The sequence below is a fragment of the Mytilus trossulus genome, chromosome 10 (genome assembly GCF_036588685.1).
Source record: "Mytilus trossulus isolate FHL-02 chromosome 10, PNRI_Mtr1.1.1.hap1, whole genome shotgun sequence".
In the NCBI taxonomy this organism is placed as follows: domain Eukaryota; kingdom Metazoa; phylum Mollusca; class Bivalvia; order Mytilida; family Mytilidae; genus Mytilus; species Mytilus trossulus.
Genome location: NC_086382.1, coordinates 7,372,636 through 7,385,950, shown reverse-complemented (window position 1 = coordinate 7,385,950; position 13,315 = coordinate 7,372,636). Strand labels below are relative to the sequence as shown.

The following is a 13,315-nucleotide window of genomic DNA, read 5'->3' as shown; positions in this document are numbered from 1 at the left end:
CTAATTTCTGTGTTCAACAAAATACCTATTCCCATAGATTTGTAAGCGGATTTTGTAAAAACCACCAAATTAAGTGTTAAAATAGAATTACAATTTTATTCAAACCCCAATGGTACCCTTAACCAGTAAACTAATCAGTAGATTTGATTGTCTTTGTAAAGTTTACAGGGTTGTGATGGGTTGTAATCATACTACCAAACAAACACTTTTTTAATATTAATGGACGCAGACGTTTTTTCTTCCAGACCAGATATTCAGTCTAATGCAGATCAAAGCAGATTCTCTTTCTTAAAAAAGTAAGCTTCATCATCGCCCCTGAGCTTAATTCACGTCTATGTATTCATCTGCTTTTGATGGAGGAAATCATATCATCTTAAGATTTTTACTATGGTAGTCGGGTAGAATAAAAGCCAAAAATAGATGAGTTAGGACTTCATAGCTTTATTTGGTGAACTGAAATATTCATTACGCAAGCATTCATGTACATATAGATATTGTTATTATATTTCTTCAACTTAAATGTGACTTGACCTTGCTTGGCTGTAATGGCTATGTAACCTTTAAAAGTTGTTAATAGATGAACGAACCTATTGTAAAGTGTTCTACTTTCAAAGAGTTTTGATTTTACAATTTGCATTGCCAAACTGTACATGATGTTTTATTTTCATTCTTTTTTAGCTCACCTGGCCCAAAGGGCCAAGTGAGCTTTTCTCATCACTTGGCGTCCGGCGTCCGTCGTCCGTCGTCCGGCGTCGTCCGGCGTTAGCTTTTACAAAAATCTTCTCCTCTGAAACTACTGGGCCAAATCAAACCAAACTTGGCCACAATCATCATTGGGGTATCTAGTTTAAAAAATGTGTGGCGTGACCCGGTCATCCAACCAAGATGGCCGCCACGGCTAAAAATAGAACATAGGGGTAAAATGCAGTTTTTGGCTTATAACTCAAAAACCAAAGCATTTAGAGAAAATCTGACATGGGGTAAAAATGTTTATCAGGTCAAGATCTATCTGCCCTGAAATTTTCAGATGAATCGGTTAACCTGTTGTTGGGTTGCTGCCCCTGAATTGGTAATTTTGAGGAAATTTTGCTGTTTTTGGTTATTATCTTGAATATTATTATAGATAGAGATAAACTGTAAACAGTAATAATGTTCAGCAAAGTTAGATTTACAAATAAGTCAACATGACCGAAATGGTCAGTTGACCCCTTTAGGAGTTATTGCCCTTTATAGTCAATTTTTAACCATTTTTCATAAATCTAAGTAATCTTTTACAAAAATCTTCTCCTCTGAAACTACTGAGCCAAATTAATCCAAACTAGGCCACAATCATCTTTGGGGTATCTAGTTTAAAAAATGTGTGGCGTGACCCGGTCAAACAACCAAGATGGCCGCCACGGCTAAAAATAGAACATAGGGGTAAAATGCAGTTTTTGGCTTATAACTCAAAAACCAAAGCATTTTGAGAAAATTTGACATGGGATAAAAATGTTTACCAGGTCAATATCTATCTGCCCTGAAATTTTCAGATGAATTGGACAATCGGTTGTTGGCTTGCTGCCCTCCAATTGGTAATTTTTAAAGAAATGTTGCCGTTTTTGGTTATTATCTTGAATACTATTATAGAAAGAGATAAACTGTAAACAGCAATAATGTTCAGCAAAGTAAGATCTACAAATAAGTCAACATGACCTAAATGGTCAATTGACCCCTTTAGGAGTTATTGCCCTTTATAGTCAATTTTTAACAATTTTCATTAATTCGGTAAATTTATGTAAATTTTTACCAAATATTTTTCTCTGTTACTAATGGGCAAGGTTCATTATAGATATAATTGTAAGAAGCAAGAACGTTCAGTAAAGTAAGAACTTCAAACACATCACCATCACCAAAATACAATTTTGTCATGAATCCATTTGTGTCCTTTGTTTAATATGCACATAGACCAAGGTGAGCGACACAGGCTCTTTAGAGCCTCTAGTTTTCTATTGTTCTGTTTTTTGTTAAATTATTTTGCTTAAAATGAAAAATCATGTGCAACGCTCCCTTTTAAGGATCTGACAACACTTTCTGATCTGGTATTTATTACATCAGCCAATGAAATTTCTGGCTTCAAAATTCTGAGGTGTGGACTGTAATGACAAACCCAATGTTTTTTTTTAATTAAAACAGAAAGTTTAATAGAGCGTTTTCAGACCCTTGTGATGGTAGTATGGATACAATTGTGCAAAATTAGCCAAAATTTAAACCCTGTCAGAATTTTTCTGCCTTACATAATATTGATGAAAAGGTAACATACAGTGTGGAGTTCATTGTCGGAGACTATACAGCAACCTATTAGTGCTTAAATCAATAACATTCCGACTCAGGTGGATAGTTGTCTCATTGGAAATTGTAGCGCAATTCCTTATTTTTTATTGTAATAATACATATTTGTATTGAGAATGATTTAAGGATTTACGGTGCTTTTCATGTTTTCTATACATCATATAACCCATTTGTACTTTACCTAGGTTATGCATTTATAAACTTTGTCATCAAACCCTATTTTCCTCAATGTTTTTGTTTAATTTACATCTCAAATATGCAGCTGGTAAAATATTATGCTATTGTTATTGATATTATAATTTTCCTTTTTTTTTTTTTTAGGTATATGACACAAAATCTAATGAGAAAGATGTAAAATGAATAAAATTTGCCTACTTATCCCTTAAAAATATAAAAGAAACTGTCTGGAGTTCAGAATTTTTTTTTGAAATACAAATAAATTTGAGAATTGAAATTGGGAATGTGTCAAAAAGTGCAGAAACAGCCGAAGGCCTCCAATAGGTCTTCAATAAAGCAAGAAATCCCACACCAAGAAGCATGCATGCAGCTGGTCCTGATACAAAAAAAATGTACAAGTTCAGTGATGGACGTCATATTAATCTTTGAAATATACATGATATATTCAAGAAACTAAATTTTAAAATCTTACAAGACTAAAAATGGCCAGAGGCTAATTATTTTTTTACGCAAGGAATATGTGACCTCAGCTGTATTTGGCAAAACTTTCAGAATTTTGAGTTCTCTCTGCACTTTATTTGGCTTTTTTTCAGTTTTTTTTATTCAAGCATCACTAATAAGTCTTTTTTATACTGCACTCGTTCTATTTGAGCAGTCAAAATGCGTTGACTGTAAATTTCTATGTCATATACAGTCACTTACCTGATATCACTTTTCCTCATGAATATTTAAATAGAAATTGTCGAAATAATATTTCATTATTCATACGACCTCTTCAACCTGTTCTTGTTTCCAATGTAAACAACAATGCGTTTAACGACACATACTTGTTTCTTTTACAATTTTTGGGAAAATATGTTTCACTTATACTAATACTTTTTGTTTGCAACCTATAAATCATTATGTTTTATTTTTATTGTTGATATTTTGGTCTGTAAACAAACGAATTTGTTCACCATTGATTGCAACAGGTAATGATATACATTTTATCGTGTTGTATATTTCTCCGTCTGTGTGATATGAGGCCTTTTTAAAGGGGGATTTTCCCCAATATTTAAATCAAATAAATAACATTAATACACTAAACAACAATTGAAAATGTTATTATAGATTGCAGTATAAAGACAATAATAGTGCATTGATTTGACATACTTGTAAGCGATATAAGGATTCAGCACGAAACGGGAAAAATGCTTGGCACAGCCTCGCATTTCCCCGTTTCTAAGCCTCATCCTTATATCACTGATATGTCAAGTCAATGCACTATTATTGTCTATGTATTAGAAATGTGTGTCTTGCTTCTCTAGCATATAATATGTGAATCCTGGTACATATATATATATGATGAGTTTATACATGACACTCAATGCAGTAGCAGAACAAATGTTTTCATCCCTTTATGTGTAAATGCTTTGGTTGTTCCTTTGTACCTTGTAATTGTGCAATGGTGAATTTACACTTATCATGTCTATAGCACTGTTTTTGAAGACAACATGGTATGAATCCTGAATTAAACTCATTTATGGGAGGTGACCCTATACAAAATAACAGATCATTTTATAAAAATAAATGTGAAATTAAACATTTTAACAATGTACATGTAGCTTCAAATTGTGAAAGGAAGAAACCATCTTCTATTTGAACTATAAATAGATATTCATATTTGAATATAGTGGCTTTAAAAACATTTAATATAATTCTGAAATTAGTGAAAATAAATTATATTATTGTATAGCAATATAATATTTCCCACAGAACGTAACTGTAAGTTAGCGTGCAATAAATTCTAATATTGCACTAGTGCGATAAATCTTCAAAATTCATGACGTCATCAACGTTTGAATCTTAGTTTAAACCAATTTTTACTTGCAAATATTATATTGCTATACAATAAAAGGGTTATTGCATGAATATTGGGGAATATTGTCCCTCGTAGAACATATATTGCACTCACATGCTCATGCAATATAAAATTTGTAAAAAAAATCTGAATTCTATTATGATGCACTTCTTATTGCTTTCTCATAGTTGATATTATTAGCTCACCTGGCCCAAAGGGCCAAGTGAGCTTTTCTCATCACTTGGCGTCCGGCGTCGTCCGGCTTTAGCTTTTACAAAAATCTTCTCCTCTGAAACTACTGGGCCAAATCAAACCAAACTTGGCCACAATCATCATTGGGGTATCTAGTTTAAAAAATGTGTGGCGTGACCTGGTCATCCAACCAAGATGGCCGCCACGGCTAAAAATAGAACATAGGGGTAAAATGCAGTTTTTGGCTTATAACTCAAAAACCAAAGCATTTAGAGGAAATCTGACATGGGGTAAAAATGTTTATCAGGTCAAGATCTATCTGCCCTGAAATTTTCAGATGAATCGGTCAACCTGTTGTTGGGTTGCTGCCCCTGAATTGGTAATTTTGAGGAAATTTTGCTGTTTTTTGTTATTATCTTGAATATTATTATAGATAGAGATAAACTGTAAACAGCAATAATGTTCAGCAAAGTTAGATTTACAAATAAGTCAACATGACCGAAATGGTCAGTTGACCCCTTTAGGAGTTATTGCCCTTTATAGTCAATTTTTAACCATTTTTCATAAATCTAAGTAATCTTTTACAAAAATCTTCTCCTCTGAAACTACTGAGCCAAATTAATCCAAACTTGGCCACAATCATCTTTGGGGTATCTAGTTTAAAAAATGTGTGGCGTGACCCGGTCAACCAACCAAGATGGCCGCCACGGCTAAAAATAGAACATAGAGGTAAAATGCAGTTTTTGGCTTATAACTCAAAAACCAAAGCATTTTGAGGAAATTTGACATGGGATAAAAATGTTTATCAGGTCAAGATCTATCTGCCCTGAAATTTTCAGATGAATCGGTCAACCTGTTGTTGGGTTGCTGCCCCTGAATTGGTAATTTTGAGGAAATTTTGCTGTTTTTGGTTATTATCTTGAATATTATTATAGATAGAAAGAAACTGTAAACATCAATAATGTTCAGCAAAGTTAGATCTACAAATAAGTCAACATGACCTAAATGGTCAATTGACCCCTTAAGGAGTTATTGCCCTTTATAGTCAATTTTTAACAATTTTCATTAATTCAGTAAATTTATGTAAATTTTTACCAAATATTTTTCTCTGTTACTAATGGGCAAGGTTCATTATAGATATAATTGTAAGAAGCAAGAACGTTCAGTAAAGTAAGAACTTCAAACACATCACCATCACCAAAATACAATTTTGTCATGAATCCATTTGTGTCCTTTGTTTAATATGCACATAGACCAAGGTGAGCGACACAGGCTCTTTAGAGCCTCTAAATTTCTTGCAAGGTCTTTTGTCAAGGGTTAAAAAAAACACCTTCACATGCGAGCTTAATCAAAAGATTTTTTTGAATTTTATTTCATAGCATGGTTTCATTATTTTTGTTTTCTATAATTGTAGTGGAAGTAGTTTGTCCTCAATAACGGGGTTGAATATGAGTAGTTTGACAGAGCGCCCCACTGAGGACCCCCACAGCTCAGAACATCTGATAGCTTTACAGCTTCTACAAGAACAGATGGAAGGATTGAAGAAAACACTACAACAAAAAGAACAACAGCTTCTGGAAAAAGAAAAAAAGGTAGGATTCTGCATACTTTTCTTCTACAGAAAGAATATATTTACTGAGGCTGTTAGCTGAGGTAAATGATGGAAGAAAGAAGAAAAAAAAATAAGCTGCTGCTTGAAAAAAGTATTTTGAGGGCGTCACTTTAGAATGACAACAAACATAATTTGTTTTGTGACAGTATAGAACAGAGGCAGTTAATGAATGTGAACATTGAAATAATTTTCAAACATTAAACAACACTGACCACAAACTGCCGTTTTGATATGATTTTATCCAAATTTGAATCGTAGAGGTAAGGGTATCACCTTCAGTTTGTAATTTTTTATTTGTATGACATCACATTTAGCCATGACGTCCTTGCGCTAAAATCATTCATGAAGTTTCACAGAATTTTATTTTATTTCAAATTTATACATTTTTCAAGCTTTCTTTTTGTAATGCTTTAGAATCAAAATAACTACTGTTGTTAAAAAGTTGCCAAGATCAATTTTGATTTGAAGGTCACAAATTTCTGTTTTAATGTCCGGTAAAACTGCATTTGCGACCATCGCCAATTGACAATGGCAACTCTTTATTTACAGTACTGTTATTCCTGAAATATGATACTGTGGATTCATTAATTTTCGTTGGATATCAATTTTCGTGGGTTTCGTGGTTACAGGTAAACCACGAAAATAAATGTTCACGAATGACAAATTTTCTATAGGCTTGTATGTAAACTGCATCAAAACCACGAAATTAAATATCCACGAACATGCAAGATTTCCCTTATCCACGAAAATTGGTACCCACGAAAATAAATGAATCCAAAGTATTGCCGGTAACTTAAGTTGTGCAAATGTGCCTCCTGACTCAATGTCTATGAACATTTTCACACACACTTTAATTTATTTTCATTTTTTTCATCTTCAATATCAAGAATATCATTGAAAAAAAATGTTTTGAAAAAAATAAGATAACTTTGGGAAAGAGTAAATTGTTATGTATTATTGTGAAGTTGTATAAAAAGTAAAATAAATTAAAAAAAAAAATAACTAAAAATTAACTCTGAGGAAAATTCTAAACAGAAAGTCTGTAAGCATAGGCAAAATCAAAAGCTCAAAACACATCAAACAAAAGGATAACAACTGTCATATTCCAGATTTGGTACAGGCATTTTTCTATGTAGAAAAGGGCCGATTAAACCTGAATAAAATTTCATTAAATTTATCTTTCAATATTTGAATTTGTTGTGATTTATTTTGTAGCTAACAGAACTGAAGGCTCAGAATTATGAATCTGAGAAAGAATGGAGAATAAAATTTACAAATGTACAGAAAAAACTTACTGAGACAAATGAGAACAATCAGGTAGTTTATTTATGGTTCCGTACAGAGTTTAACAGCTAAAATGTCATCAAAAGTCTGGACAGGGCTCTCACTTTGGTCAGGTTGTAATTCATGAGGTCATCAAAAATTGTCTTGTACTCTTTATTATAAAAATTGGGTGATATTTGTACCATATCATTAAGTAATAAATAATAGTGTAATATATAAAATTTGTAATGAAAAAATAAAGGTTTAAATTTTTGCTGAAATTTTTGTACCCGTGAGCCTCCTTAATAATTCATGCAAATGCAGAATATGGTTTGAGAACACTGACTGCAGTGCAGGAAAAATACAATGTTTTGGGGTTTGTTTGTTGTATTTTTTTTGGTTTTTTTTGGGGGGGGGGATAAAGTGACTTCAGTTCAAGGACCAGACTATTTTTGGGAAAGTAAAATGATTTAGAAATTGGACCAAACTATGTTTGGGCGAGAACACTTGACTGTAATATAGAAGCAGAATATGTTAGGGGTGAAAATCAGTTTAGTTCCATTCACATTTTTATAACATTTTTTATCACTTGATGGATATAAGGAAAAACTAAATATGAATCCTTTTGCACATTTAAGACTTGATATAGCAATATGTGAGGCTTTTGCAAATTTTTAATTCCAACTTCCACAATTCTTATTCTTTATTGTTTTCTTTTCAGATCAAAGTACGGGAGTTAATGAAACAGATATCAACATTATCTAAAGGGGGGAAGAAGCTAAAAGGATATGACAGTCCTGTCCCAAGTCCTTTAGCATTTTAGAACTGATAAAAAGTGGTCCGCTAGAATTACAGGACTGGTCAAAGACAGTCTATTTGGAACTATAGGACCGATATAAGACGGTCCCTAAGAATTATATGACTGATATAAGACAGTCCGGTCCCTTAGATTTATAGGACTGATATATGTTATTAGAACTTCCCAGCAATCTCAACAAAGGCTTATGTCTTTGTAACATCAGAAATGATTCATATGTTAACCTTTCAAGAGATCAATTCTATGTTGATACTGTGGGTTCATCATTATATCTGTGGTACTTTGCCTGCATGATCTTGTAAGTAATCATGAACCACCAATTCAAATAAGTAATCATGAACCACCAATTCAAATAAGTAATCATGAACCACCAATTCAAATAAGTAATCATGAACCACAAATTCAAATAAGTAATCATGAACCACCAATTCAAATGAACAACAGAGTACCATTTTTAGAATACGATATTTCCTGATTCCACAATAATTTGTACCCTTGATTGAATCCACAGTATTTTATCAAAAGTGATTAAAAAAAAAAATAAGTGTTAAAGTAAAAATTATTCAAGCAAAACTCTTGTATTTCAAGTTTTAGTTACTTGATTCATTTATCAGAAGTGATTGAAAAAGTGTAAAAGTTAAAATCGTTCATGCAGAACTGTTGTTATTCAAAGTAAGTCTAAGTTACTTGATTCTAGCTGTTTCAGTTGGGCAGTACTATCATTTTCAACACTTCCCAATGGTTTAATTAACCCTTTCCTCCATGGAAATATTTTTTTTGCATACTTGATTCGCATAGGATTTTTCAATAAAATGCAGAAAATATGCTTTAAATAATAAAAAGGCATTGCAAAAAATAAATTTTTCATCAAATAAATTCAAGTCAGATATTCTTGTGAATATCCTTTTCATATTGGATACAAATTTGATTAAGTCTGATGCAGACATTTTGTAGTCAAAGCATTTCAACTAAGGTACTACACAGGCGTCAAAAGGCGTCATAATGGAGGAAAGGGTTTTGATAATATATGCATAGAATTGATCAGTTGTAAGAAGATTGGTCAACATTGGAATGATTTCTGGTGTAAATATAATGTTTTTATCCTTGTAAAGTAGAATTTTATGTATTTATATGTACAATTTTAAATATTTATATTTTATACTGAATTTTATCTATTATAATGTATGTAAGAAGTGATTTTAAATGCAAAGGAATTTTTATTTTAACTGTTAAAATTGAAAGTAGAAAAGTGTATATTCTGTAAAATGGCTGTCTACTATATATATACATAAACAGGACCACAAGAAACAAATGTTTTCCTCATGCATTGAATTATCATTTAATTTATGAGAAACTTAATGTAGTCACCATTATTTGATGTTAATCCTTGGTTGAAATCAAGCTTCTTTTTTCTGCTGAAATAATTTCCAATAATAAATCAAAAGAAGGAATTAATCTGGTCATTTTCTAAATATAGAAAAAGAAAGTTAAAGCACAAATTTTAAAGCATAATTCATAAAACTCTTGAATTAAGTGCATCATAGGTACACCAAACTAGCCTGTTGAGCTTTTTACCAAAATACAAAATATTGACAATACAATACATGCACACAAATCAAGCATAATATTTAGTCAAATGTAAGCAGTATTGAACGAGACAAAATTTGAACATAGCAAATAATAATCAGTGATAGAACACAAACATATGAAAACTAATAATAGCTGAACATTCAAACATAGTGGACAGAGATAAGGAAACGAATTATGGATGTAGAGCATGATCCTTCAAGACCTACAGGAAACTAACAGTTTGGCCAAATTTTCATAAAATAACTATCAATGGGGGATAGAAAAAAATGTTTTTTGAGAATTAAAAACCCCAATTTTTTTATTTTTGCATTTTCATTGCATCCCTTGTTTTGTGGATTTCTGTATATGGTTAAATACAAATTTTATGTTTTAACAAAATAAAAGTTTTCTATAGACTGTTTAGCTGACTTTAGAAAAGCAATGAATCTAAATATCCACAAAAACTGTTTTTTTTTATCTTTGAAAAATAAATGAATCTACAGTATTTTACTTTGTGTTCTAGTGTTCATTAAAATGTGTTCAGAGTTAAAATTGTAGATGAAAGAAGGTTGTCTGTTTTTTTTTTTTTAAATTATGAGTATGGGTGTGTCCCAATCCTATGTTTTAAAAAAAATTGTAAAAAATCTCCATGTTCCACCAATTTTTCCAAAAATATTTTTAATTCTGTGTTTGTGAGTTATTGTGAGAAAGTTTTATTTTGACCATTTGTGAGCTTAGCCTTATTTATATATACCTCAGTATTTATCATCAACTTTATTGTCAGCCCTAGGTTAATTGTTTAGACAAAACTGTTGTTACATTTTCTTTGAATCTCTTTTATAAATTTTGTTAGTTTGTTTCTAGCTATAAACTTTATTACGAATTATTAGATTGATTGGGTTTTTTTCTTCGATTGATGCAATTTAAGATAGAATTATTTCTCTTTGGTTGCCATGGTAGCCATCTATGTGGACTAATGCCTTTGTTAATTAACAAAATTCAACTTGTTATACTGATTGCTGGACTTCTGAAAACCTTGTTGTCTGGTGTTTTTATTTCTTTAAAACTGCTTTATTCATCACTAGGATCTAGTAAGTATAGATTATCGGGTTTTCTACACATTGATATCGTAAAATATCATGCGTGAGCCACAATGTGAACTGTTTTGGCGAGTCAGCGTAGCAAACGAGCTAAAAAGTTTCTATTGTGTCCAGCGGCTGATATTACTGATATTGATACGAAGAAAACCCTGATTATCTGTTTATCGTTCTATTACTGCTCTTTTTCTATTTCCCGAGGACAGTTTTACACTTGACAAAAGCAAGCTTGATAACGTCTCCTCTCGCATTGTGAAGTCGCTAATAACTTCTCCTCTCACATTGTGACGTCGCTGATAATGCCTGTTCTCATTTTGAAGTCTTGATACGAGAATTACTGAGAGACAGAGCAGGGTGATATAGGCGTAGGGAAGGACGATAAATATATCTTATTAGTCTTATGTGTGGGAATGTAATTCTGTAAAACTTAATCCCTATGGTCCATGTTAATCAAACGGACCACTATTATATTGTATGAATGTATCAAGAGTGATGGTTAGCAATAGGTTCTACTTAGTTATTTTACTATATTTACATATCTTTATCATGTTCTGTTGCTAAGTAACAGAAATTTTAATCCAGTTCAAGTTTTATTATAATTTTAGAATACATTATTGGTATTTATTCATTTTAATTGTATAGTAAATGTTATATTAGGTTTTAAATAAGTTACAAAAAATAAAGTGCTATAATAAAGTCTCTATTTTATGTTTTAAAAAGTGGCAAAATATTTAATGTAATATTTAAGGCTAGATTGTTTGTTGCAACATTTTAAATCTTATTTACAGATTTCCAAGCTATTTGATTTATTTCTTCATACAGATTAAATGTAATGGCTAAAGTAATAATTTGTTTGCTATGATTTTATCATTGTGAAAAAATTATGACTGAATAGTTTTCAACTACAAAATAGATTTACAATTTTGATATCATGTTCTGTAATTGTATAACTTAATCTTAGCACTTTTGTCCATTGTGCAACAGTCTTCATATTAAATACACTGAAGAAATTTTGTATACACAGTATAATAAATAAATAGATGAAACTATAAAATTCTGATGTCTGATACTTCTATCTGTATGCAGATTTTCCTGAAATTACAAAAAATAATTGTGCATTTTGTGTCCATTTTTCTAAATTTGCAATAGTTTCTGATTTTACATTCATGGTTTACCCATGTTTGATTATTGATTTTGTTCATGTTCCATCAAATGTCACTTTTATCAAATTTTTTTCTTCAGTTGCTTCCCCTTAGATCTGATTTTCAAGATAATATGTGGTTTAAATAATTCAGCTTTCCAAGTCATAAATATCAATTGTGAAAAATTTGATTCCTCGTTTTCTTTCATGAATGCTTCATACGTCAAGTGCAATCACATCATTCATGTATGAATTATTAAAAGGTGACATAATCCCAAATGTGCAAGTTAAAATGAATTCTGTACCCTAATAGTAGGAAACTTAAGCAAGCGTTGTATTTTCACTATACTTGCTGTAGCCGTTTTAATAAAAATTTTACCTGGTGTGAATATTTCAATGTAGATTTGAATGTCTTGTACAAGACCACAAACCCAAACAAAAAACATTGGTAAGATTGAAGTGCCCAATCCATGAACAAAGTTTGACGCAAACTAATCTGGTACCAGCTGCCTGGTACAGTAAAATGTTGATGACACTATATTGACAATATGTAAATAATGTTAGTTCATATGCCAGTACATTTTATCTAAGTGTTCCTTCAATTGTTGATAATGTATTATTGAATTATTTTTTTACCATGTTCATATTTTGTTTTAAATGTTTGACATTTTAACGTCTCATTATAAGATTCTTTGTATTTCTAGTTTAGTTGTATCAATGAACAAGTAAATAAATGTGATAAAAGTGTGTGGTATTCTTCTTTAAGTTTTAGCGTTGTCAGTCTGTACGTCTGTACATCCCCAAATTGGTTTCCGTTCTCTAACTTGAGTTTGCCTCAACCAAATGTTATGAAACTTATAGATATAGTTTGCATTTTGGTAGGAGCACTAGAACTGTTTTGGAGTTATGCTCCTTTATAAATTGAAAGATTACCAAATTTTTTAGTTTCTTTATGTTCCAGTTTTAACTTCCAACATGATCGAAACCATCGGACTTACCAATAAGATGTATTGCCTATAAATGTAAATGGTTGTCTTGCAGAGGCGGATTTAGAGGGGCCCTGAATGTCAGGGCCCCCTTTTTGAGAAAATATTTTTTTGGTTATATATGGAATCACTGAAGCGTGACAGGATTGGGCCCTCTCTTATGAAAATTTCTAGATCCGCTACAGTCTTGCCTATTATGAGAGCTGTAGAATAAAATACCGGGATACTTACTTCGTACAGTAAGGTCACCTGTGTTTACTATCACAATACTTCCCGCCATATAAAAATATGCA

The 13,315-nt window shown here is 31.5% G+C and overlaps 1 protein-coding gene across 1 annotated transcript in view; it reads left to right on the top strand.

The window, feature by feature from the left end:
- Positions 1 to 12,783, top strand: part of LOC134686799 (protein FAM76B-like) — a 29,625-nt gene extending 16,842 nt beyond the window's left edge. Inside the window, exons 7-9 of the mRNA XM_063546580.1 lie at positions 5,952 to 6,129; positions 7,365 to 7,466; positions 8,134 to 12,783. Coding sequence (XP_063402650.1) covers positions 5,952 to 6,129; positions 7,365 to 7,466; positions 8,134 to 8,235 — 382 coding nt within the window. The 3' untranslated portion in view covers positions 8,236 to 12,783. The remainder of the gene's footprint in view (positions 1 to 5,951; positions 6,130 to 7,364; positions 7,467 to 8,133) is intronic.
- The last annotated feature ends 532 nt before the right edge of the window (positions 12,784 to 13,315 follow it).